The sequence below is a fragment of the Electrona antarctica genome (genome assembly GCF_951216825.1).
Source record: "Electrona antarctica genome assembly, chromosome: 24".
Classification (NCBI taxonomy): domain Eukaryota; kingdom Metazoa; phylum Chordata; class Actinopteri; order Myctophiformes; family Myctophidae; genus Electrona; species Electrona antarctica.
The window spans coordinates 2,422,607-2,449,802 of NC_136803.1; the positions used below are offsets into that span (position 1 = coordinate 2,422,607).

A 27,196-nucleotide genomic window follows, 5' to 3' on the forward strand; every position below is an offset into this window, starting at 1 on the left:
TCTTGGACCGCATGCTATAGTGTGCCTTTTTTTCACAATTTCAGAGGATTTGAAAAAAGGTGAAAATCACGGAAAAGCGACAGGCTATAGTCCATGGTCTCGGACCGCATGCTATAGGGTGACATTTTTTCACGATTTCGGAGGATTTGAAAAAAAGGTGAAAATCAAGGAAAAGCGACAGGCTATAGTCCATGGTCTCGGACTGCATGCTATAGAGCGTCGCAGTCCCACCCCCTTTCATGACGACGCCAGGCCCAGGAAATGATTCCCAATGTATTTTTCCCATAGACATTTCAAAAGGTATTTATTTAAAGACGGTTACGCCGCGGACAAAGCCAACTCGAGTCGTGACAACTCATGACAACAAACACACTATTTTGGACCAAACAAATAATTACAAAGAAGAAAAACAACAAAAAAAGTGTTGTAACCTGCCGTTTTTTTCTTCTTTCTAATTATTTGTTCGGCCCAAAATGTTTTGTTTGTTGTCATGATTTGTCACGACAAGAGTTGGCTTTGTCCGCGGCGTAAACATCTTTATATAAATACTTTCTGAAATGTCCATGAGGAAAATGAACGGAGAATCATTTCCTGGGCCCTGGTTGGGGGCGGGACTGCGACGCTCTATAGGGTGCAATTTTTCATGATTCTGGAGGATTTGAATAAAAGGTGAAAATCACGGAAAAGCGACAGGCTATAGTCCATGGTCTCGGACCACATGCTATAGCATGCCAATTTTTCACCATTTCGGAGGATTTGAAAAAAAGGTGAAAATCACGGAAAAGTGCGGAAAAGCTATAGTCCATGGTCTCGGACCGTATTACGGACCACTCTTGGTCTAGGGGCAAACTTGGCCCATAATAGTTGGAAGGACGAAACTGATGTCACTTATGTAAAAGTATTTAATACTGCACATGCTTAAATAGCTATTTACAGACTTGCTCATGACAGAATAAATAGATATATATGTAATGGCTCAGAATGAATGAAATATATATCTACAAAGGCTCAGAATATTGGGTATCAGAATATTTACAAAGGCTTTGCATATGTAAATATAGTTACTTACAAAAGACCAGAGTTCGGACATCTGACCCTAACAAGCATACAGGGACAAAAACTACAACTTACACCTACCAAACAGACGTCCTCTCTCACAGGCACAAACAAAGCAGAACAGAAACACAAACTAATGACAAGTGGCTTAACAGAGCATGGCATCGGCTGCAGGGAGAGCTGCGTTGCTACTCGAAGAGCTGTTGCCACAGACTGTGGTTATAAAGCCCACACTCCAGGAAGACAGCAAAGTCACGTGACCGCCTGGCCAATGGGGAGAGTCGGATGATCAGGCCTACGTCACACCCACAGGACAGTGGCCCACGACCACCCGCTTCGATTGGGATCAGTGTATTGAAACGGGGAAAATCAGGTGCAATCAGGCCTTTCAATAGACTGAGTAGACGTCTACCCGTCTACTCAGGTGCTCAGTAGGTTGATTCCTTCCGATTGTGTCGGTTGATCTGTGCAGTTTAATGCATCGCATGCAGCTACTGGAGCGGTGCCGTGTCGTTAGTCAGAAGGTTCCTTGTTCCGAAATTACTATCCCTATCTCTAATCCTAACCTAAACATAACCGCAAGCACGGGAGCAGTGCATCTCTAATCCTAACCTAAACATAACCGCAAGCACGGGAGCAGTGCATGTTCGATGTTACGGCTGCATTGAAAGGAATGATCACCTACTGAGCTCCAGTAGCTGCATGCGATGCATTAAACTGCACAGATCAACCGACACAATCGGAAGGAATCAACCTACTGAGCACCTGAGTAGACGGGTAGACGTCTACTCAGTCTATTGAAAGGCCTGATTGCACCTGATTTTCCCCGTTTCAATACACTGATCCCATTCGAAGCGGGAGCCACGACGGACATTTTCTGTGGAGGACAATTGCCAAACAGTAACATGTAAATGGACCCGTTGGTTCTATTTGTACACTCTCAGAGTTACATACCCATAAGGGTCCATTTGGTTCCTAACTATAATTTAGCTGGGGACCCCCTGGAACTCCCTCAAGGACCGCTGGGGGTCCCCGGACCCCACTTTGGGAACCCATGTGCTAGAACACCCCTGTGGATGGTAGCGCCTGAGGGTGGGGTGTATTAAAGGCCGATATGCATGCAGGTTTTATTGTTACCATGTATGTTATGGACACTGACATTTACGGGCCCACCTTTGGGGTTTGATGTATCTTCTGCCTCTGCCTCCTCACTTCTGGTCGTGACCGCTCAAAGTATATATAGGGCTCAAGTGTTTAACACAATCAGCTCCGGGATTTCTTTCAAAACAGCTGCTTGGTAAGCACACTTTTGTATAACTAAAATGAGAGTAAATTAAATTAGTAAAGTGTGCTTACCAAGCAGCTAACAGAATGCATAAGAATCAATTATCACTCATGTTTGTACGTTAATATTACTTTAACCTCAAAAGGTAGAAAAGTGCTTATCAAGAAAGAAAATGCATAAAGAACGTATTATAGTGGTGCCTATTATCCTGTAGCGTCATTCAAAGTCAATCAAGTTATCTAAGAACAAAGACAATGAATATAAAGCTAAATAGGGCGATTGGTAAGGCAAAGGGCCTTGTTCAAATTGAACTATGCACAAAGATTTATAGATTGGTCAGGGTGTGAAGAAGGACTAGCGATGGAGCTCGTTATTTTTTATTCATAACTAGCACCTTATCGAACTGTCTTATCGAGCCCCTTTTGAGCTTTTTCTATTATTTTGTGGAAAGACATGACACGACAAATTCTGAACAGAACCAATATCTTTACTGTAATAATTACGATAAACATATTTAACCAAAAACTATCACTTGCACTACTATTTACTACTAGGGGCTTCAAATACAGTACTTTTATTTAAATGTTTAGAATATACACAATTTGTAGTGTCCCTTTGTTGTTTAAGACAGGGGTTCTCAACCCGTGGGTCGCGACCCCTCGGGGGGTCGCCAAATTATTTTAGGGGGTCCCCAAAAATAGCAGACCTACAAGCTCGTAGCGCACCACTCGGTGGCGCGCTATGAGCTTGTAGATCTGCTATTTTTCAATAGCTAAATTATAACAATGCTTAAAACACCAAAAGGGGTTCCCGCCCAAAATGGTTTAAGGTTATTGTAGCAGTCAATTTATATTGGGGGTCGGGAGGGGGCGGGGTGGGGGTCCCGAGACGTTGCCAAAGCATTTTCGGGGGTCCCCGGCCAAAAACGTTGAGAACCCCTGGTTTAAGACAGCCTGTTTCGTATTGGCTTTGTTGATGTATTGAATGTGGGTGATATATATTGATGATGTATTGAATGTGGGTTATAATATGTGTCTAACAAAAACAGACAATTGACACAGGAGTTAAAAGAAAAAGAAAGAAAAAAAAAAGATTTGTTATTTTTGCATTAGTTCATCAGAACAATGAATCCGCTATACCGAGACACATCCAACATTCCCTTGCATTGGTTCAAAACAATTAAACATCTTTACAGAGAGACACATCCAACATTCCCTTGCATTGGTTCAAAACAATTAAACATCTTTACAGAGAGACACATCCAACATTCCCTTGCATTGGTTCAAAACAATTAAACATCTTTACAGAGACACGTCAAGCATTCCCTTGCATTGGTTTAAAACACAATTAAACAGCTTTATACGTACAAATACTTTAAGTACAAATATAGTTTTATAGTACAATTTTACTGCACAATTATATTCACCCACCTGTCAGAACACATGCATATATGCCTGATACACAATTCAATTCCATTTTATTAAACTGTCAAATCACAACAAGTTGTCTCAAGACACTTTACATGTAGAGCAAAGGACAGCCGCCCAGAGCAAGCAATATTGCGACAGTGGTAACGGGAAAAAACTCCCTCCCTTAGGAAGAAACGTCAAGCAGAACCCAACTCTAGGGTAATAGTTATAGAATTTGATTGAAATATTGATTGAAATATTTATTAACAGTTTGCAGAATTACATTACACTTCAAGCACAAACTCAATACAACGACTGTAGAACAAAGAGGAGATCCGGGCACACTTAATGTTAAAAGGAGGAAACTTTATTGAACCGACATGTTTCAACCTATACGGTCTTCATCAGGGTCCTGAATTTCAATACAAAGACTGTGAGTGGACGACCCAATTAAGCATTACACTTGTTTACAAGAGGGTCCACCTTGTTCAATTCATGGATTCATTGTTAAAATATAGGACTGTCAATTTAAGGCAGTAATTAAAGAACCATTTTAGAAAACCTTAGTAGTTGTCAAATATAGTGCGCTGTCAGTTTAAGATAGCACAATGGATAAACCTTTCAGAGAACTTTGAATGGAACCAAATGAATCTGAATCTGCTATTTTTCAATAGCTAAAGTATAACATCATGCTTTAAAACACCAAAAGGGGTTCCCACCCAAAATGGGTTAAAATCCTTTAGTAACCTTTGCCAATCCTAGAAAAACCCTTGAAGCCTGAACACAATCCAGGCAATGGATAAAACACCTTGGTAAAAGACCCTTAAAAACTAATTAGGAAGATGCAGGAATTCAGACCATGCCGAATTATAAAGTTTAGTGGAATTTATACAAATTGATTCTCAGTGAAAAGATGTTACAGATCCAGGCTTGACATAGCGTTATTCCATAGTTACAAAGTCCGTTCCTGAGTCCTGGATAAAGTTTCTATTCCGTGAATAACACAATTATAGCAAACATGGCGGAATGTTGTTGTTCTATCGTGATTGGCTGAGATGAATCCATGTTGCTGTCAGCTGACGATGACCCACGTGGAGGAGATCGTTGGCATCCCCTCGTTGGTTCAGCACAGTGATGGTGGTGGTGGCAGCGTAGTGACGTCGTAGTCACAAGATGGGAAGTCTGATGTCTCATGCATGGAGACGCTGTGGTCATGATGACCTGTAGATATGAACCCTGACTTCACCTACACTGACTGTGCTGCTTAGCTGGGTGATATGCACATACATACATCTGCACGTACATCTGACAAGCCCCTTTCATCAGGTATCATTCATATGTGACTCTTCACTTTGCATCAGGTGTCATCTACTTGACTCGTCCCGACACCCACAAGCTCCGTGGCACTGAATCGTCCATAATCATAAGGTCTCCTATTGCCAGGTTCATCTTAATCTGAGTCCAATGTTGTGGCACTTGAAGCAGAGATCTCTTCCAAAACAGTCAACAAGATACTGCACTATTTCACCCTTCAGTGTGTATACAAGTCTTTTGTGAACAGTTCAAGTGGCATGACTGAGGTACTGACACATTTCCATTGCTGACACACGACAAAGGCCAGGTCTGGGTTGGTATGGGTGTTCCATTGTGCAGAGAAGAAGCTTCTTTGGGGTCAAACAAGCCCCCTTGGCTCTGTGTCTCTCCATTTGAGGATGTTTGGCTGCATAGAAGGCAGGCGCTGGTACCAGTGGGAGTGAGTGAATTCACATCATCATATGTCTTCTGCAGATCAGCTTTCACCAACATGGAAAGAGGTGGTGTTAGGACGTGTTAGAAGGTCGTGGTTTTAGAAGGACGTGTTAGAAGGAGGTGGTGTTTGAAGGACGTGTTTAGAAAAGGTGGTATTAGAAGTTGTTATTAGAAGAAGTTGGTGGAAGCTGATCTGCAGATCATGTTTGGGTTATAGCCAAACATCATCAAATGGAGAGACACAGAGCCAATGGGCCTCTAGCACCAACACACTACTGTTGTTTGACCCAAAAGTGCCCCCAAGCCTCTTCTCTGCACAATGGAACACCCATACCAACCCAGCCCTGGCCTTTGCTTTGGGTCAGCAATGGAAATATGTCAGCACCTCAGTCATGCCACTTGAGCTGTTCACAAAAGAAGACTCATATACATGCTGAAAGCTTAAAAAGTGCAGTATCTTGTTGACTTGTTTTGTAAGAGATGAGAGTATTTCCTGAAAAGTAGTCTTGAACATCCAAGGTTTCCACCCGACAGAAAACAAAATGGAGGTAAATGCAAGGTGCTTATAGAGAGGAGAGATGGTCTGTATGTACCTGTATGGGGACAAAGATCCCTTGCCATCTGCACAGAGTGGCCAGGGTGTGAGCTGATCCAACAGGGGGCGTTCTGTCCAGTCTCATAGCCAGGGAGGAGGCTCCGTCGTCGGGGATGGAGCACCAGGCCGACGTAGGGTTCTCTTGGAAGGTCTGGTACACGCCCAGCACTGGGACGCTGCCCTCTGGAAGGTCTGGTACACGCCCAGCACTGGGACGCTGCCCTCTGCTGAAGGTCTGGTACACGCCCAGCACTGGGACGCTGCCCTCTGCTGAAGGTCTGGTACACGCCCAGCACTGGGACGCTGCCCTCTGCTGAAGGTCTGGTACACGCCCAGCACTGGGACGCTGCCCTCTGGAAGGTCTGGTACACGCCCAGCACTGGGACGCTGCCCTCTGGAAGGTCTGGTACACGCCCAGCACTGGGATGCTGCCCTCTGCAAGAAACACACACACACCATCATCATGAATCCATTTTACAATCCATTTACCCCAGTAGTCAGGGAATATCGTCAGTATAGTGTCAAATCTGGGAATACATTTCTTACCAAGAACTTTCTTCACCAATGTGTTTGTAAAGGTGTCTAACATCATATCCCACATTGGTTTCTTTTCAACCACCCTAGGGGAAGTTTTGACAGCTGCTGAAAGTTGGTGTGCCATACAACCATTATAAGGCATAATGTTTTAAATTTCATTATGCTTGTCAAACTAGGGTGTTTTCATGATTCTGAATCCATTCCAAGCATTAGTTTTGCACTAAAAACACTCTTAAAAATGGTTGATGAGGTCAAAACATTTGGGTATATTTGGGCAAGTGGCTATGGCCAAACTAGGGGGTCTATGGTCAAACTAGGGGTTTTTCATGATTCTGAACCCATTCCAAGCATTAGTTTTGCACGAAAAACACTCCTTGTGCTAAATTCGGCCATAGCCACTTGCCCAAATGTGCACTGACCTCATCACATTTGTGATGACGGATATGGCCATTTTTGGCCCAAGGATTGTTTTTGGTGAAAAACTAATGCTTGGAATGGATTCAGAATCATGCTACTTAAAACATAATGAAATTGAGAACATTTTACGTTATAGGCTAATGGTTTCAGCAGCTGTCAGAAATTCCCCTAGGGTGGTTGAATAGAAACCAATGTGGGATATGTTAGTAGACACCTTTACAAACACATTGGTGAAGAAAATTCTTGGTAAGAAATGTATTCCCAGATTGTATTAATATCCCCCGACTACAGTGAAAGAGAGGAGAAACGGAGGCGAAGATTGAAGGAAGGTGAAATGAGAAAGGAATCCAAATAAACAATCTGACAACAAATACTGGATTGTTATAAAGCTACAAAGGTATGGTGAAGGTGCATCAACAGTAGTTAACGTGGCATCACAATCATTTTAACCACTTTATCCATTGATATGTTGGATGTATGTCTGGATTGGTATTTTTTTGTTGCTGTAATAAATCTTCTCTTCTGGGCACCACTGGGGAGGCACACTTTGGTTAGACATAGCATTGGTTAGACATTGGTGCATTAAAACGACCGGATTAAGGTTGGTGAGGGGTGCGTTAACGCGACCGGATTAAGGTTGGTGAGGTGTGTTTGGGAGAGGGTTAAGGTTAGGTTTTGGTGTGCTGCCCCGTGGGAGGTTAGGGTTAGGGTGAGGGTTTGAGATAGGTTGTAGCAACTTGTAGGACTAATGACTGGTCAAGCACAACATATTTTCAGATGGGGGTCCGTGGCCAAATACGCATCAGTTGGAGAACCAGTCAATTAAATTACACCATGAAGTCATCTCGTCATCTCACCTGCGGCCGCGGCGCTCTCAGACTGCGTCTCCCATTCCACACCGACGGCAGAGTCCAGACCGTTGCTACGGGAAGCGGTCAGGAAGACCACGCTCCCTTCCGTGGCCACCACCTCTGTGTTATTTCTGAATAGCAAATACACAGGTAGAGATATTAAACCTACAGTGTGTGTGCGTGCGCGTGCGCGCCTAAATAAATATCTTTTTTTGTGGATGCGGTGTGTGGTGTGATGCTCAGCGCTGACCTGTTCAGCGTGGGTCCGATGCGGAACAGGCCGGACAGAGCCAGGTTCTCCAGGACGGTGATGTAGGTGTGCAGCCTCTCCCCCAAGACGGGCTCCTCCGCTGGGGCTGGACGGTGGAGCTGCTCCCCCCAGACGGGCTCCTCCGCTGGGGCTGGACGGTGGAGCTGCTCCCCCCAGACGGGCTCCTCCGCTGGGGCTGGACGGTGGAGCTGCTACCCCCAGACGGGCTCCTCCGCTGGGGCTGGATGGTGGAGCTGCTCCCCCCAGACGGGCTACTCCGCTGGGGCTGGACAGCAGCACCGTGAAGGTCTCGTTAGCTTCGGGCTCCGCGCCCAACACCGCCCAGATCTCCAAGGTCTGCCAAGGAAAAACAAACACTGACACTTACATTATTAAAATACAATATGATAATTGAGTCTGCCTTCATGAAATATGTGTCCCTTAGATCTGGTGCGACATGAATATGGTAAAAGATTTTCCAAAATAGCATACAAATTTCACACAATTTCCAACTCTGAATTTGAACCGATTCGGTAGAATGGCTCATATACAGGAGATTTCAATTCCCAACACAAGGTTTGGGGTTACAGCCAAACATCATCAAATGGAGACACACAGCCAATGGGCCTCTAGCACCAACTCACTACTGTTGTTTGACCCAAAAGTGCCCCCAAGCTTCTTCTCTGCACGATGGAACACCCATACCAACCCAGACCTGGCCTTTGCCGTGGGTCAGCAATGGAAATATGTCAGCACAATCAGTCATGACACGTGAGCTGTTCACAAAAGAAGACTCCTATACATGCTGAAGGGTGAAAAAAATTACTTGTTTTGGAAGAGATGGGCAAGTACCTGTCTCTGATTCAAGAGCCACAAAAATGCACTTGGATTAAGAAGAAGATAAAATACAGTGTGGTGGTGTACTATGATATGGTAGCAGTCCTTGGCCGTGCTCTGGGAGAAGGCCGGGTCCACAGTCACACTCTTGATAGGCAGCTGGGGGTCCATAATACAAGTCCATGGAACTGCAGAGTGGGAGACAAAAAGAGACTCCGGGGAGAAGCTCCCCGGATGACGAGTTAGTGGCAGGTCTTACTGGACCGTGAGTCTGTACAGTGTTAATAACAATCGCACTGATGGGAAACGAACCCACACAACCAAGGGGGGGAGAGGGGAGGAGAAAAGGGAGGATGAGGGGGGGTGGGAGAGGGGGAGACGTAGCGTCCGAAAATTAAGGCCCGGCCCTACCCTACCCGGGTCGGCCCGAGGCTCGGCCTGACCCAAACAATTACCATAATGTTAGGCCACTAGATGGTTCAATATACAGAGAACAGTGTGAGAGAACAGACTTATCGCCGAAATAAAGGATTTATGCAACTCTCGTTGGCTGTTAATGTTCCATTTCCACCATTGTAATGGATTCCAGGGGTGAGTAAACATCTCTGAAGTAGCAGCTCCCTTTATTTTAGTTTTAGAAGTGACGGTTATGTCTAAGTTATGGAACTTCTCCATCATTCACCGTTGTGCAACATTCCTGAACAGAGATAGACTACATTATTTTCTATCAACTGCCAATTTGGCTATAATCTAGTAGTGTACATCAATCATCGACTCTTAATACAGATACATAGCACACGTAATGTGCGTAACGGACGGTGTCCAAAAGAACAAACATACAAACCATCCACACACCGCCAGGGTTGGGAAGGTTACATTTAAAAAGTAATCCCCTACAGTTACAAGTTACTTGCAAAAAATTTAGTAACGTAATTAGAGTACCACAATTTCAAAAGTAAGGGGTTACTTTCACTTACTTTTGGATTACTTTTATGCAAAACTATTTAATTAGATAAAACAAGTTTTATCATTGATAACCAGACAAGAATGTTTTTCAAGAATGAAAAAACTACAGAAATAGTTAAATCAGTGGTTCTCAACGATACCACCTCAGAAAATATTTAGGTCTATAAGTAGACCTACCACCATTATGATTCATTTTAAAATACAGTCTTATTCAGGCACAGTTTGTACAAAAGGTAACTTTATTCCTAATCATTATAATAATTCCTAATCATTATAATAAAATATGTATACAGCCAAAAGCAATTGGTATAGGCCTATTGGAAAAACAAATGGTACTTTAACAAATACGTTCTCACATGGCAGAGGACACACACACACACACACACACACACACACACACACACACACACACACACACACACACACACACACACACACACACACACACACACACACACACACACACACACACACACACACACACACACACACACACACACACACACACAATAGCGCGATTGAGCTGACAAGTTTAACTTTGCAATGAGAGACCAACAGCTGTAATTAATCACAGACTGATTCAGTTTGCATTTAGAAATCAACTATTGTTGTAGGCTATGTCGTTTTGAAATGATCTTGATACGACCACCACACTGGTCAACACAGAAGCTGTTGAGAGCTGCATGTTAATGATATGATCCATAGAGTTATGGTTATGTCTGCATCATAGCGAGCAATGCATAGCCTACTGGAGTGCCATTTGAACGGAATGTATCATTTTCCACCCGTGACCCCGCAGCTACAGAGCGCTCCACACACACACCCCGCCTCCTGTTTTCCCCTATACAGATCACTGACCAGAGTGTCCGCTGGCTATAGATCATCACGCAATATAATGGAATATAATAATATATATAATATAGGGACTGGAGAGTTGGATTCTGACGTGGTGCTGCTGGGACCGCCGCTGCTCGTGTGCCCACTGTGCAGTGCATTATGGGTAGCGGCAGCGACACACAGTGAACCCCTAATTGCTCCCGATGAGCAGGTTGGTGCCTTGCATGGTTTCCTCTGCCATCAGTGTATGAATGTGTGTGTGTGAATGGGTGAATGTAATGCAAAATTACAGCGCCTTGGATAAAGACTGTTAAATAAGTCGGTATTGATTTCACACTGGTCTTTGCTTGTTTTGACATGATGGTACTAATTTTGTGGTGCTGTTCTTATTTTTAATATTACACTGCTTATGTATTATGCCTTTTGTAATCTTGGCATCATTGAAAATGACGGCTCTTTTTGAAAAGAAATAAACGTTAAAAAAATAAAATAAAATAAAAGATGAAAGTATTCGCAGTTTGTACTTAAGTAAAAGTATCAGTACCAAATCGTATACATTGTCTGGTTCGGTGTTCAAGATTTACTTGAGTAAAAGTACAAAAGTACTATTTATTTCGACTTGATTCTTTGTTTTAATTTATTCTAGGCCTAAAATTGATGAGGGGAGAATGTAATCAAGCCTGTAATAAATTGATGAGGGGAGAATGTAATCAAGCCTGTAATAAATTGATGAGGGGAGAATGTAATCAAGCCTGTAATAAATTGATGAGGGGAGAATGTAATCAAGCCTGTAATAAATTGATGAGGGGAGAATGTAATCAAGCCTGTAATAAATTGATGAGGGGAAGGGTTAGGGGAAGGGGAGAATGATGAGGGGAGAATGTAATCAAGCCTGTAATCCCCGTTACTGTAATCCAGTTAGTTAGTAAGACGCTATTTACCTTTTTTTTTAACTCCGATTACATAACAGCGTTACCTGTAATCCGTTGCTTCCCAACCCTGCACACCGCTCATGGCGTTTTCAACAGCTTACAGATCTGTTATTTTGGGCACATACCAATGAGGCGCGCCACGTGACGACTGCTACAATACTAAGCATTTTGGAAACCAAATGGCCTGTACAGTGGACTGTAACACAACTGTGATCATGTAACTTGCTTGTAGCTCACGTGTAGCGTTTACACATGTAGTTAGAATGCAATCAGTTGCAACTGCAATTTTGTATGTAGGCCTATTTATAATGCAGTAACAGTTGCACCTGGAGGCAGACATCAAGACCATGAAGATGACCTGGAACCAGCTGGAGAGAACAGCTCAAGACAGAGATGCCTGGAGATCGCTTGTTGACGGCCGATGCCCCAGAAGGGGCAGTAGGCGTAAGTAAGTAAGTAACAGTTGCACCTTACATAAATGTTGTTGCATGGTGAATCATGATATTGACTGTTTGTCACCTTATAGGCTCCTTCACGGCGCATGATGATGCCTTGATCAAATGGGTTTAGTACGGTTCAAGGAATCCAGGAACCTGCAGAAAGGACCTCCTGTCAATACTTGCCTGATGCCAGGAAGAACCGTCATGTGAGAAATACTCGCCTGATTTCAGGAATTAAACTGTTACGCGATAAATACTCGCAGATTTCAGGAAGAAAACTGTTACATGAGAAATACTCGCCTGATTTCAGGAAGAAAACTGTTACATGAGAAATACTTGCCTGATTTCAGGAACAACCGTTATGTGAGAAATACTTGCCTGATTTCAGGAAGAAAACTGTTACATGAGAAATACTTGCCTGATTTCAGGAACAACCGTTATGTGAGAAATACTTGCCTGATTTCAGGAAGAAAACTGTTACATGAGAAATACTTGCCTTATTTCAGGAACAACCATTATGTGAGAAATACTTGCCTGATTTCAGGAACAACCGTTATGTGAGAAATACTTGCCTGATTTCAGGAAGAAAACTGTTACATGAGAAATACTTGCCTGATTTCAGTAACAACCGTGTGAGAAATACTTGCCTGATTTCAGGAAGAAAACTGTTACATGAGAAATACTTGCCTGATTTCAGGAACAACCATTATGTGAGAAATACTTGCCTGATTTCAGGAACAACCGTTACATGAGAAATACTTGCCTGATTTCAGGAACAACCGTTATGTGAGAAATACTTGCCTGAGTTCAGGAAGAAAACTGTTACATGAGAAATACTTGCCTGATTTCAGGAACAACCGTTGTGAGAAATACTTGCCTGATTTCAGGAAGAAAACTGTTACATGAGAAATACTTGCCTGATTTCAGGAACAACCATTATGTGAGAAATACTTGCCTGATTTCAGGAACAACCGTTACATGAGAAATACTTGCCTGATTTCAGGAAGAAAACTGTTACATGAGAAATACTTGCCTGATTTCAGGAAGAAAACTGTTACATGAGAAATACTTGCCTGATTTCAGGAACAACCATTATGTGAGAAATACTTGCCTGATTTCAGGAACAACCGTTACATGAGAAATACTTGCCTGATTTCAGGAAGAAAACTGTTAAATAAGATGTCGGTATTGATTTCACACTGGTCTTTGCTTATTTTGACATGATGGTACTAATTTTGTGGTGCTGTTCTTATTTTTAATATTACACTGCTTATGTATTATGCCTTTTGTAATCTTGGCATCATTGAAAATGACGGCTCTTTTTGAAAAGAAATAAACGTTAAAAAAATAAAATAAAATAAAAGATGAAAGTATTCGCAGTTTGTACTTAAAGGGTCACTTCACCCCTGACACAACCTGATCTTATTTTAATGATGTTTAGGACACTAGAAACACTTTTCCTGGGTTTTTGTGCGCGCAATCCCTGTTTTCAGATATCCTGGTCAGGAATTCATTTTATCTACGTCAGAATGCTCATGGCCCCTCCCCTCCGGACTACAACAGTCTAACCTCGCGTCACCGTAGAGTATGCGCGTCACCTACACACGGCTACACCTACACCTGAAGACAGCCCCGAGGGGTGTCCCTAGTCTCTATTCCGTTCCACCTACAACCCCAGGCCACCCCCACCGTTGCATTCCTCATATTGTTTGTGTACTATCATGGCGTCTGAAGTGCAGAGTGATACTGATCCACGGACTCAATCCATGGACAATATTTATTTGAACCGGAATACACAGATAGAGCAACCCCGGCGCAGATGAAACGAGCATACAGGGCAGCCTGGCCCTGGATATTTTTTACTTGATCAAATAAGTATTATTTATGTAGCCCTGAAACATGACTGTCATACGAGCGTCATGTGAACCATGGCTGTATTTCTGCAAAGTGTAAACATTATGTAAACTTGCATACTCTAGCAATCGATTGCTTTAATGTGAGAGATTTATAAAGTTAGGATAGTAGCTATGTGTATAGTTCACTGTTCAGAGTGTCGTAGTACGTAGACTTGTTACATCAAGATTCCAGTTCATAGACGCAGCCATGTTCTATCATATTGTTACGTTGGGTCCCGAAAATAGAAGGTCTACAAGCTCACAGCGCATCGCAGATTCGACACTTTGTGAGCTTATAGGTCTGTTATTTTCGGTAGAAGAACATTCCCTTTTCCAAGCCTTCCATGTCATTTAAAAACTCTGAAAACAGCTATAATGAAGTTATCTAATAAAACGTTTACATGATGTACACCTGCTTGCTGCATATTGACTATTGTAAACAATGAAAAAAAGGTTGCACCCCAAATTCCATCTAGTGTTCATTTGAACGATTTCATTTGGCAGAAATTGCATATTGCATAACGTGTTGTATACATTCTCTCCATGTAATCATTTTGCTGGGGATTGCTTACCATACAGTTGAACTACAGTAAAACATGATGGCCTATGTTACAATATCCACTAATTAAAAGCATGATGACACATGGTTACAATGTTACAGTGAAACATGTTCTCTGAAATTATTGGGAGTCGCACATGAATATGAAACGTACGTTTTGTTTTATTATAAAATGCATTATATCTCCCTTCAGTGTCAATCACAGACTTTCTTCATGGTGTGGGAATGACGAAACAATTCTGAGGAAAAACACGTTTGTTTAGTGATACTATGCAAATTTAGCCTATATATATTTAGTTTGCTTTGCTATAAAAAGCTACATGACAATTTTCAACCGTAAAGACGGCATGATGCGCTGCAGCGGCTCTGTCTAATTCCTGAAGAGTGAATACTTTCTTCCAAAACAAATCTAATGTCCAACCGTTTACTGGTTCAAGAAAAAGGAGAAGCAGACTTCACGTTATACAAGAAGGAACACATGGCTTCATGTCGTGTTTTTGTCATCCACTCGAAAAAGGCTAGCAAAAAATGGATACAGTCAACGTGGGGTTTGTTATTCTCGCAAAAATGCACCCGCAGTGAAGGTTGCCAGTTCTTTGACTTTGTGAGAGAAATAAGCAACCATGTCCATGCAAAGTGCAAACAAGCCTCAAAACAATATGCACATATATTTTTGGTTATTTATATTATGTGCCTATTAGGCACATACGCCGGCTATTTTCAAAATAAATCTTGAGTGGATAAAGTGCAAATGTGGAATATCTTTGAAATATTTTAACAACACATATCTAATACAGGGCTCCATGGCACAAATTACGTGGAAAAATACAAATTAATTTGGGGGTCCTTGGCATGTTCATGGAGAACCACATATCAACTACATTTTAGAAACAAGCCAAAAAAAAGAAACATCAACCAGTGACTGTGAACCACCAATATTTACAAGCAACAACAATAACCCAAAGTTGCTTATAATAAGCAGACATGGCAACACTGGGTCACTTCCATGTGTATTTGTTGTTTGTAGAAAATGGGAGGATAAAGATCATAAAGTCACACCTACGGGCCCACCTACTGAGGAACAGCGCAGCAAAGCATTATGGGCATTGTAGGAATTCAGCAATCCAGTCAACCCCTAGTCAAATACACAGACTTCATTATTTTTCTGGTCAAAGGGTGCAAATTTCAAATTGTGCTACTGTTATCTATTACAAATACCATTAACATTGAGTGACTGGATTTTCTTCCAGAGGTGAAGTGGCCCTTTAAGTAAAAGTATCAGTACCAAATCGTATACATTGTCTGGTTCGGTGTTCAAGATTTACTTGAGTAAAAGTACAAAAGTATTGGCACCAAAATATACAGTTAAAGTACTGATTAGGCAGAAGGTCACATTTAAGAAGTTTTCAAATGTATAAAACAAATGTATGTATATTTTTAAAAATCCTTTGAAGATAACAGATCTACAAACTCACAAGGTGACGCAAGGTACTTCTTCCACCACTGAATATAAAACATGATGCTGGGTGTTTGTGCACGGTTAGAGAGAGAGCAGGGGGTGCAGAGTTGTACTCACTGTGATGTCTCTCGTCCATCCTGGGTCGTCAATCCTGCGCAGTGGGTCGTTGGTCTGTCTGTCTGTCTGCGCAGTGGGTCATTGGTCTGTCTGCGCAGTTGGTCGTTGCTATGTCTGTCTGCGTAGGAGTAGCGAAGACATTGAGCGAGGTTGTCCATAAACTGTTCCCTAAACACGTACAAAATAAATAAACACGTACAAAATAAATACAAAAATGTTAAAAGATACTGATAACGGATTCACCTTGAACTCTTGTTGAATAATCATAATAACCTTTTTGATTGTCAAGTTAGAATTGATGAGGTGAAACGTTGGCATGTTTTCTAAAATAAATGACACATGGAAGAGTTACTGTCGATGAGGGCTAGGTGTACTACAATAGACAAAGTAAAAGATTGCAATTATGCAGATGTATTAAGTAATTATGTATGTAAGGAACCTGTTACGGTGAGTAGGGATGAGGACTCAAATGCAGGAGACACCACTGAGGCAGAACAATTAAACTTAGAAGGATTCATTAATCAAACTCAGGATCTTCCACAACTGGGCAAAAGGCAGATAAAACTCAGAATGCATAACAGGAACTCACCCAACAGGGAACTAACGAACCAACAAGAACAATGCAAACACAGGACTTAAATAGACCCAGGATAACAGGGCACAGGTGAACTCAACTGACAATCAACACTGGGATAGGCTGGGGGACTAACAGGACACAGGTGGAAACACTGACCAATTACAAGGTTAGACAAGGCAGGAAAACAGTAGGCTAACTAGGAAGACAGGAAACACTAAAAACAATACAACAAAATAAGACGAACAAAACCAAGGTAACAAACAGTGTAACCAAAACAAACAAACAGAACAGTCAGGAACACATGACCAAAGACCAAAACAGAGCGTACTGAAATGACAAATCTTATCTTAAGTCCAAAAGAAAAATAAGGACAGTCAAAGTCCACGGTGCGAGGAGCGGACCGTGACAGAATCTCAATGTTCGAAAACATAGCCTAATGTTTATGTAGCAGGGATAATATATTATGGGAGATAATGACTACACCACCCTCACAGATAGGAGTGAGGGATCCTACAAACACATTAACCATATATTGTATTTTATTGGACAAGGTAAGTGAACAAAGGTAAGGTAACCCAAATTGGTTAAGTGTTCAGAATGAACAGAACCAGAGGCTGATGTACCAAAAAGGTTTATTCAACATCAAGTTTATTGAATCTTAAAAAGGAAGTTGTGTTAAAATACGAAGGGAAGGAGGGGTTATTATGATCATAAAAAATCACACCCATGTGAACTGAGTCGTGCAGTGACGTCACACACTAACCAAAGCAACCGTGCTCATCTGTACGTGGCCCCACGTACAGGTACACACATACACAGATACAGACAAAGCTGGTTGTTGGAGTGGTTTGCACCACTCAAAAATGGGACTATAAGCCCACAAGTGGCAAATTGGTGAAGGGTAACTAATTGCACACAGCAAATAAACAAATCAAATTAAGTATATGCCAATAAATAAATAAATAAATATGCCATCCAAATTCACATAAAGTAAAAAATATTGCGACCCTGGTTCGCAGATGACTATGAAAACCTGTAAAACCTGTCTGTCGTGCCGTCAGTCCCTGTACACTCAAGACACTGCCCCGCTGCCACCCTTAGATCTCCATATATGGAGCTGACCTGTTCCGACATTCCATATGTTGATCTGACCTCATCAAACCCTGTACGCTCAAGACACACTCCATATATGGCCAGTACAGAATTCATTCCATATGTTGATCTGACGCCCCATGCCAAAGCGCCAGCGCTCGCCCAGCAGTCTGCTGTCACCCAGGCGGATGCGTGCACGCAACCTCAGAAGCCCTCAGGGCGCCTTACTGGTTAAAGGGAAACTTCACCCTTTTTGCAAAAAAATATATGTTTAATGACATTTAGAAGATTTAGAACACTTTCCTGGTGGTCTTTGTGTGTAATGTGTGGTTTTTAGATATTTTAGATTTTAGCAGTGAGCCCAGTGTGTTCATGTCAATCATGTCAATTAGTTTTTTTCTACTTAAAGGACCACTTCACCACTTTTCAACCTATCTTCATATAATTGGTCCTCACTAATGATCAATAGCACAATTTGTTCCTACTCAGTCTGTGTCTCATTGGAGGGCTGTGGGCAGTTCAGAAACCCGTCCACCAGTGACATCTTCGTTAATATATATATATATATTCAGATTTTAATTATCTTGAGAACTATGTTTTCCATTTTTGCATTGCAACTTTACTCGAGTAAAAGTACAAAAGTATTGACATCAAAATTAACATCTCTGTTATATTGTTTTGTTTTGTTTTGTTATGTTATGTGTTTGTTTTGTTATGCATTTCTTTGGTTGTGTTTTGTCTATGTCTGTCAATGTTTCATATACAAAAGAAAATTAATAAAGTACAAATCAAGGGTAAAAGTACTCATTATGCAAAATGCCCCATTTCAACTTTTCAAATGCATGGAAATCTTTTGAAAATAGATCTACAAAATAAATATGGCACAGCAAAAGCACAAAGTAAATAAGTAACGACAGCAAATAAAATCCAAAACAAGCAATAATAATATTGTTTGTTGTAATAAATACATACAATGGAATTTGTTTGATTCAATTAAATAATGTATATCCTTGAGTCACTAGAATAGCTCAAAACAGAATGCATATCACAAGTATGGAGCTCAGCCTATACTTGATTTGATTAACATGCTGCATGCCATGAGTGTAAAGTGTTGTTTTTTCTAAATGAATTGAGCTACTCTAAGATGAGCTGTGGTCATAACAGCACTGTTTGATAAACTAGTTGAAAAGACTTTAATGACCATTAAAGTGTATGCAGAGAGCATGGAGCATGTTTCAGGCTCAGAAATGCTCATTTGTTTCTCCTGTTACTTTAGACATTTGTCAGTAAGTAAATATTTTGTTAAACACCTGTCCTTGGTAATGATATACACCTGCCTATAGGCAATCTGTATGATATATTATAGACCTAGAATGCCTGTGATTAATTAACTTCGTAAATTTCCATGTATCATAGGCATAGAACTATTCCATCCGCTCCTGGTTGAATTCAATTATGTGCGGCCTAAATGTGATAAATGCTCTGTTTGTACTCACCCATTAAATAATTCCAAAGACGTGGAGTGAAAGATGGTCCTCTAGTTTTTTATCCATGTGAAAGTTCTGGTACAAAACGTGTATTTAGTCAATTATCTCCACTTTTTCAAGAGATGCACACGGACGTCTTTCTCTCCGGGCGAGGGGGGACCGGAATGATCGATGAACTGATTTTAGACGTCATCACCAATTGACAAGGGAAACACAAAAGTTTGGGTCACAATTGGCAGGTGCCTTGCGATAGGTGCTGGGTAATTAATCACACCACCTGCCAATTGTGTGACCCAAACTTTTGTGTTTCCCTTGTCAATTGGTGATGACGTCTAAAATCAGTTCATCGATCATTCCGGTCCCCCCTCGCCCGGAGAGAAAGACGTCCATGTGCATCTCTTGAAAAAGTGGAGATAATTGACTAAATACACGTTTTGTACCAGAACTTTCACATGGATAAAAAACTAGAGGACCATATTTCACTCCACGTCTTTGGAATTATTTAATGGGTGAGTACAAACAGAGCATTTATCACATTAAGGCCGCCCAGTTAACGTCCGACATGAAAGTAACCGCGACCGTTCTATGGCTCTGTATGTGAACAGAGCCATTCTAGGGCTAGATATTAGTAACCTGCTGGAAGGGAAACAGATAATTAAAAGTATGAGAAAAATGTTATACAGTGTCGGCCTACTTATTTGCCTTCTACCCCTGTCAGAGTAAATATGAAATCATCATAATTATCATGAGCCTACTAATTTCATGTACTGTATGCTTATTATTCTAATTCACTTTCATCTTTTCAGTGAAAACCTGCCAACTACATCACATGGCCTGTTCCTTGGAGGAGTTGATGCAGAAAGGAGTGGGTTTTTAAAAAAAAGAATATTCCTACATAGTATTGTGAAGTTACTCTTTTACAATTTAATTCTTATGACAGTATTACCGGTAGTTAAACGATTGTAGTACAATGAATGCTCTAGTTAAAGTCATACAAAGTAAGTTCGTCTTAGCCTAAATTGTCCACAGCACAGGTGTTTCCTAATTAATTTGTGTTTGTTGAAATAAATACATGAAATGCAAGTGGCTAGTTTCAATAAACCTTTTTGTTTAACCCCCGGGTCACTACAAAACTGAATGCAAGTATGGGGCTCAGCCTTTATCCAAATCCATGGAGCAGTGCCCTGTAGGCCAGGTGTAGCTAATGATTGCTAATCACCTCAATAATGGCTGCGCCCAGGCCACGCCTCTGTGGATTTGTCTATAGGCCTAATTGAACATTTGTCATGACTAGATTTTTTTTTAATTCAGCTTATCAAAGAAGTGGTCACAGCACTGTTTGAGAAACTAGTTGAAAACTTTATATCCACCTTAATTGTTTAAATAATAAAGTCTGGAGTGAGTAATGTATTAAACAAGAACAATTATATTTCTGGTTGATTAAAAGTGCTAAAGTTTTGGTCATCTAAAACTAAGACTAAGGTGACATTCACACCAGAAAGATTTGCTGCGATTAAAACGAATCCTGCTGCGCATTGTCAGAAAGTGCACTTCGTTTGGCAAGTGTGAAGGCTCATTCGAATCCTAATGCGTATCAAAGAACCGCATTCTACTACGCCCAAAAACGGGGGTTTCGCTTCGCTTCCAATCGCACTTCGGTGCAGGTGTGAATGCAATCCGCAGTAAATAAAGGAAATGAAGCAAACAATGTGGCGGGTGAAGAGCTGAACACAGTTGGAGACGGAGAAGGCATATTTTACGCAGCGCAAAGATGTCCCGTTACCGTGGATAGACCTGGTGGAATGAGTCTGAAGCCCTGATCTAAATTAGGACGAGTACATTAATCAATTGCTTAAGGAAACACATAAAAACACTGCAGTGTATTATAGCCTACAGAATATTCTGTCTGTATGTCTGTCTGTGCGTGCCGTAAACATGGAGTGCTGTCACTGTGTGGGGACTGGGGAGTAGGGACTTTTATCTCGATAAACTTGTAAACATTTTGCGCTGCTGTCTGTTATATCAGTGCGCTCAGCGCTGTTCCTTCCATGCCCAAAAGAACAGTGCGTGGCTGCGTGCGTATAGTGTGAGAGAGAGAGAGAGAGAGAGAGGGGGGGTCCAGTCCCAGACGGCACGACACGTGCACGTTATGAGTATAATTGTATCACCATAGATTTCACTGTGTAGGCTATAGTTTATGAATGGAACACATTGATAAATGTCCCCCTGCTGCGTTTCCAATAGCTGCGGATGACAGTGTGAAGGCAACCCGCAGCAAATTAAATATGCAAGAAGTCCCAATTCTCCTCCCATTCGCATCGAGTCTACCGAAGTATTAGGTGGGAATGTGACCTAAGAGATGACAAAAATGGTATGCAATGTAATTACATTAAGGCAAAACTAAACATCTTGTTTGATCAATGAAAGAGTAAATGTGAGAAACAGAGTGAAAATGTTCCCACAGATGGTTTTAAACAATAACCTAAATCTCAGTTGAGTCATCATGAAACCTGATCATCAGGGGGTATATCTGTAGATTCAGTCATTCTGTCAGGGGTAGAGGTGTTTTCTGAAGATTTTCTCCTTTCGACCTGCCACCTCTGCCTTCAACTTTAAATATTACCTTCAAAATATTACAAGTGTGAAAAGCCCAGTGGCGCAAGAGAAAAGCATAGGTCTCACAAGCTGAAGGTGGTGGGTTTGAATCTTGCTCAGGGTAAACGTTCATTTTTGGGCTTTTTAAGGCTAAGAGTGCCGAGGCAGCCCACCTCCCTCTTTTAGCTCCGGTTGAAGAGGGAGGAGACACCTTCAGGGGGAGGATCTTTTTTTAGGAGCCTGCCTCGAGGGGGAGGAGCTCCCCCTGGAGGCGGGCTTGAATTTTCAAATTGCCGCCTCTAGGGGGAGGAGCTCTCCCTGGAGGCAGGCTTGAATTTGCATATTAAAGTGTTATTTTATTAGAAATTGTTATTGAGGTTTTTCATTTATTTTGTTTTTTTGTTATCACTTTAGTAGCTTGATTGGCAGTTGTCTTTTGATGAACTCGTGTTACTTTTGAGGCATTTTGGAGGAAGTTTTAGTTTTTACATTTTTTTACATTACAGTTTTGTGAGCTTTGAGTTTTGTGAGCTTTGAACCTATAACCTTTAGATTGTGAACCACTGACTATTAGACTGCACCACGCTGGCACATGAAAGTTATTGCGGGAATGTTATACTTGACCTTTTGGAATTTAAGTGAGCAGCGAAAGACAGTTGACAGAAAATATGTTTCACTGGTCTTGAACCACTGACCGTCAGTTTGCAAGGCATGGTCATATCCTCTGTGCTACAGAGACATGAAAGATGTTGCGGGAATGTAATACTTGACCTTTTGGAATTTAGGTGAGCAGCGAAAGACAGTTGACAGAAAATATGTTTCACTGGTCTCGAACCACTGACCTTCAGTTTGCAAGGCATGGTCATATCCTCTGTGCTACCTAGACATGAAATATGTTGCGGGAATGTAATACTTGACCTTTTGGAATTTAGGTGGGCAACAAGAGACACTTGACAGAAGTGCTTTATTTTATTATTACTAATTGTTGTTTGACACTGAGGCATTTGATGTTTAAGGTTGTTTATTTTCCATTTGTTTGATTGGCATTGAGTGGAGTCACATTTGACGCATTTTGATTGTTTTAGTGTTTATATTGAGTTTTGTACATACACCTTTGGCTTTAGTTTTCAAAAACCTAACTTTTAGGCTGCGCCACGCTGGCACAGAAAATGATACCGGGAAAGTTATACTTGACATTTTGGGATTTAAGTGGAGCGTAAAAGACCGTTGACAGAAAATGTGTTTTACTGGGCTTGAACCACTGACCTTCAGTTTGCTAGGCATGGTCATATCCTCTGTGCTACCTAGACATGAAAGATATTGCGGGAGTGTTATAGTTGACCTTTTGGGATTTAGGTGAGCAGCGAAAGACAGTTAACAGAAAATATGTTTCATTGGTCTCAAACCACTGACCTTCAGTTTGCAAGGCATGGTCATATCCTCTGTGCTACCTAGACATGAAAGAGGTTGCGGGAATGTAATACTTGACCTTTTGGAATTTAGGTGGGCAACGAAAGACACTTGACAGAAGTGCTTTATTTTATTATTACTAATTGTTGTTTGACACTGAGGCATTTGATGTTTAAGGTTGTTTATTTTTCATTTGTTTGATTGGCAGTGAGTGGAGTCACTTTTGAGGCATTTTGTTTGTTTTAGTGTTTATATTGAGTTTTGAACGTACAACCTTGGCTTTAGTATGCAAACCCCTGAGTTTTAGGCTGCGCCACGCTGGCACAGAAAAAGATACCAGGAATGTTATACTTGACCTTTTGGGATTCAGGTGGTCAACGAAAGACACTTGACAGAAAATGTCTTTGACTGGTCTTGAACCATTGACCTTTGGTTTGAAGGCATGGTCATATCACCTCTGCCACAGAAACCTGGAAGATGTTGGGGACAACAAAGTTCTTAACCTAATGGGATTTCAGCACATGTGCATGACAATATACCTTAAAACCTTATTCTGTGACCCTACTTGTAGAAGAGCCTACTTGTACGGAAGGCCAAAGACTGTGATAAAAGCTTCCAACTACTACCTACTACTACTTATCTGATCTTTCACTGCAAGATAAACATCTTTGTATGTGCCTGTGTGGTGCAGTGGTTAAGATATGGGCCTTCTGAACAGGAGGTTCTGGGTTCAAAATAATCAAGGATTTTTTTCCAAGTTTGTACATGCATTACAACAAGCAGAACCGTTAGTTGTTGCTTATTAATTTGATTTTCTTTTGCATCTTTCCAAGTTTGTACCTTTGTAGGCCTACCTGTCTCTAACATTTTCATGTAATGTGAAAGAGCATTTTTCCAACCGTCAAGGTCTTGCACCTTTATCTAATCTTTCAGTGAAGAGAACACAAGAGAACTCCTTCAGAATGAGCCGCAGTGGTTAAGCTACTGGCTTTGCACACAGAAGTTTCTGGGTTCAAGTTTAGGACTATATGGACAATAGTCCATGGACTATCAATCAATGTTGTTTTTTTAAATTCAATCTGTTCATTGGTATTTTCCATTTTACAAAAAAAAGGACATGAAAAGGTGAACGTGATCAAGAAATTCGATAATCAACAACATTAAGCAAGACAAAGGAAAATACTGCAGGAACAAAGTTAAATTATTTTTTAAGGCAAGACTTGACAAAAATTAATTAAACTAAAAGGGATAAAAAAATGACAGAATTAAGAGAATATAAAAATAATAATAAAAAAATAAATAAAAAAATAATAAATCAGTGTTGTGATGTAAACCAACACTAAATGACATTCATCACATTGTATTAGTTCAGTGGATGTAGTTAGTTATTTTAAGTCAGCCAGCCAGCCAGCCAGCCAGTCAGTCAGTCAGTCAGTCAGTGACCCAGTCAGTCAGTCAGTCAGTCAGTGACCCAGTCAGTCAGTCAGTCAGTCAGTCAGCCACCCAGTCAGTCAGTCAGTGACCCAGTCAGTCAGTCAGTCAGTCAGTCAGTCAGCCACCCAGTCAGTCAGTCAGTCAGTCAGTCAGGCATGAGTTTCAGTCATCACCTAAGATAATGCGCACGCACAGACTGCAAACACGACGCCTCCACCGACCACCAGAGCCAGAGGTGACCCGGCCGCGGCCAAGAGCGGAAACGTGACAGCACAGCCCACCCCGAGGCCGATGACCCCGAGGCCTACCACCGTGGCGTGTCCCAGACATCACAGAAACCTCACCATCTTCTTCACTCTGCTCCCTCGTGACTTCTTCTTCTTCTTCTTGTCGCCATCAAGGGTTAGCGCCGCCGCCGCCGGGCCACGGCCGCCGGGCGGCGGTGACATCGTGCAGAGGAAGCTCTCACCGCAGACGGCGCAGGTCACGCAGCTCACGCTGGCACGCAGGCCCGCCACACGGTCCTCCGATGTACCCACGTCACATGGCGACGTGTCGGCGATGCAGGCTCTGACGACCTCCGTGTGGAACCTGTGTGGACACCGCCTGACGTCATCACTGCTGGGGTCAGCATCTGATGACCTCTGACGTCATCACTGCTGAGGTCAGCATCTGATGACCTCCGCTGCTGCTGTGTGATGTCATCCATGGCCATGTATGGTTAATGACTCTCTACCTCTCTCTCTCTCTAATGATGCTGCTCAGTGTCAGTGAAGCTAATTGGCCGAAGATGGTTAATATTGTTGCCAAAATAAAAAGCTTATTAGTGCTTAAAGATAGTTCAGAGAGTATCTCTAAATGAACTGTAATGGAAGTCAATCAACAGTGTGTGAAGGATTTATTGAGTCAGGGGCTCTGACGTCACAGGGACACAGTCCAATTGTGATTGGTCAATGAACCGAGGCACGCTGTGTGTGACGTGGAACGTCAACAAAGCAGAGGACCAGCGGTGTGGACGTTGCCATGGTGACGCCGTGCCTGCGTTGCGTTGCCATGGCAACCCGTTTGATGACGATTGTTTTGTTGACACTCAGAGTGAGTTATTGTTAGCCACCTAACGGTGGCTAACAATAACTCATATCTAACAAAACAATCGTCATCAAACAGGTTGCCATAGCAGCTAGTGATGCTAACGGCGTTAGCATCGCTAGCTGCTACAATGCTAATGTGACAGTGGCGTTCGCCATAGGCGAGGATCATTGACATCCGGTCTGAAGCGGATACGGAAACGGACACTGGTGTGAGCGCATGTTTCTGCGAGCGCAAATAACCGGATACAGTAGGGCGGGGCTTTAGACGAGCTTAACGAGAGAGTTTATAATAATGTTCATAGTGGTTTAACTTTAAAGGACCACTTCACCACTTTTCAACTTCTCTTCCTATAATTGGTCCCAACTAATGTTCATGATAAAATACCACCATTTTTTCCTACTCAGTCTGTGTCTCATAGGAAGGCTGTGGGCAGTTCAGAAACCCGTCCACCAGTCACATCATCGATGGTGAGTCCAAGCTAATAGAAACTGCAGGCTTTCTTTTCCTGAAAAGTTGCAATGCAAAAGTTGAAGCCATCGTTCTCACGATAATACAAATCTAAATATATTTTAAAACAAATCTTGTTTAAAAATAAATCTGCCTAATGATGATGTCACTGGTGGACGGGTGTCCGAACTGCCCAAAGCCCTCCTATGAGACACAGACTGAGTAGGAAAAAAACGGTGGTGTTTTATCATGAATATTAGTGAGGACCAATTATATGAAGAGATGTTGAAAAGTGGTGAAGTGGTCCTTTAACTTCTATCCTGACTATCTATGAACTATGAAGCCATTAACAGTGAAAGCTCGTGTTTTATCTACAAATCTGCTCCAGAGTCTAATTCAAATCTATCATTCGGCCTTACAGTCGGACAGTAAAATGTATAATTAATGTTTTACAAGGTTTTAACGTTGAGGATTCACATTCAAGCCACACAATCATTGTCACGTGTAATTCCGGAAAACGCCACTTGGGGGCAGTAAAAACTAACCTTTGTACCTTTTTCTTTGTTTGATTGTAGTAGGCTATATTTATTAACATTTATTAACTGTTAACTGTGGACGACACCATAAAGCATTACACTTGTTTACAATAGGGTCCACCATTTTCAATTCATCACAGGATACTGCTGGCAAAAATGTCTGATACTTATTTAATCTTAATGGATACTTAATGGATCGGTTGTTGTGTTGACAAGTTGATGCAATGTGGGCCAACAGCATAGCGTTGACAATCACTGCATTCACATTAATTTTTTCAACCACTCATTGTTACTGACACACAGTAGTGTTTTGAATGCCTTGGCAGAGGGGAAGG

At 41.7% G+C, this 27,196-nt stretch overlaps 1 protein-coding gene across 1 annotated transcript; it reads right to left on the reverse strand.

Moving 5' to 3' along the window:
- Positions 1-5,449: 5,449 nt before the first annotated feature.
- LOC306917173 (uncharacterized protein) lies at positions 5,450-25,501 on the reverse strand (the record flags this gene model as incomplete). The annotated part of the gene is made up of 6 exons (XM_079495306.1): positions 5,450-6,529; positions 7,906-8,030; positions 8,150-8,361; positions 8,426-8,506; positions 25,131-25,377; positions 25,467-25,501. 6 exons carry the CDS (start codon positions 25,499-25,501, stop codon positions 6,063-6,065), a joined length of 1,167 nt encoding a protein of 388 aa, XP_079351432.1. The 3' UTR covers positions 5,450-6,062.
- Between the last annotated feature and the right edge of the window lie 1,695 nt (positions 25,502-27,196).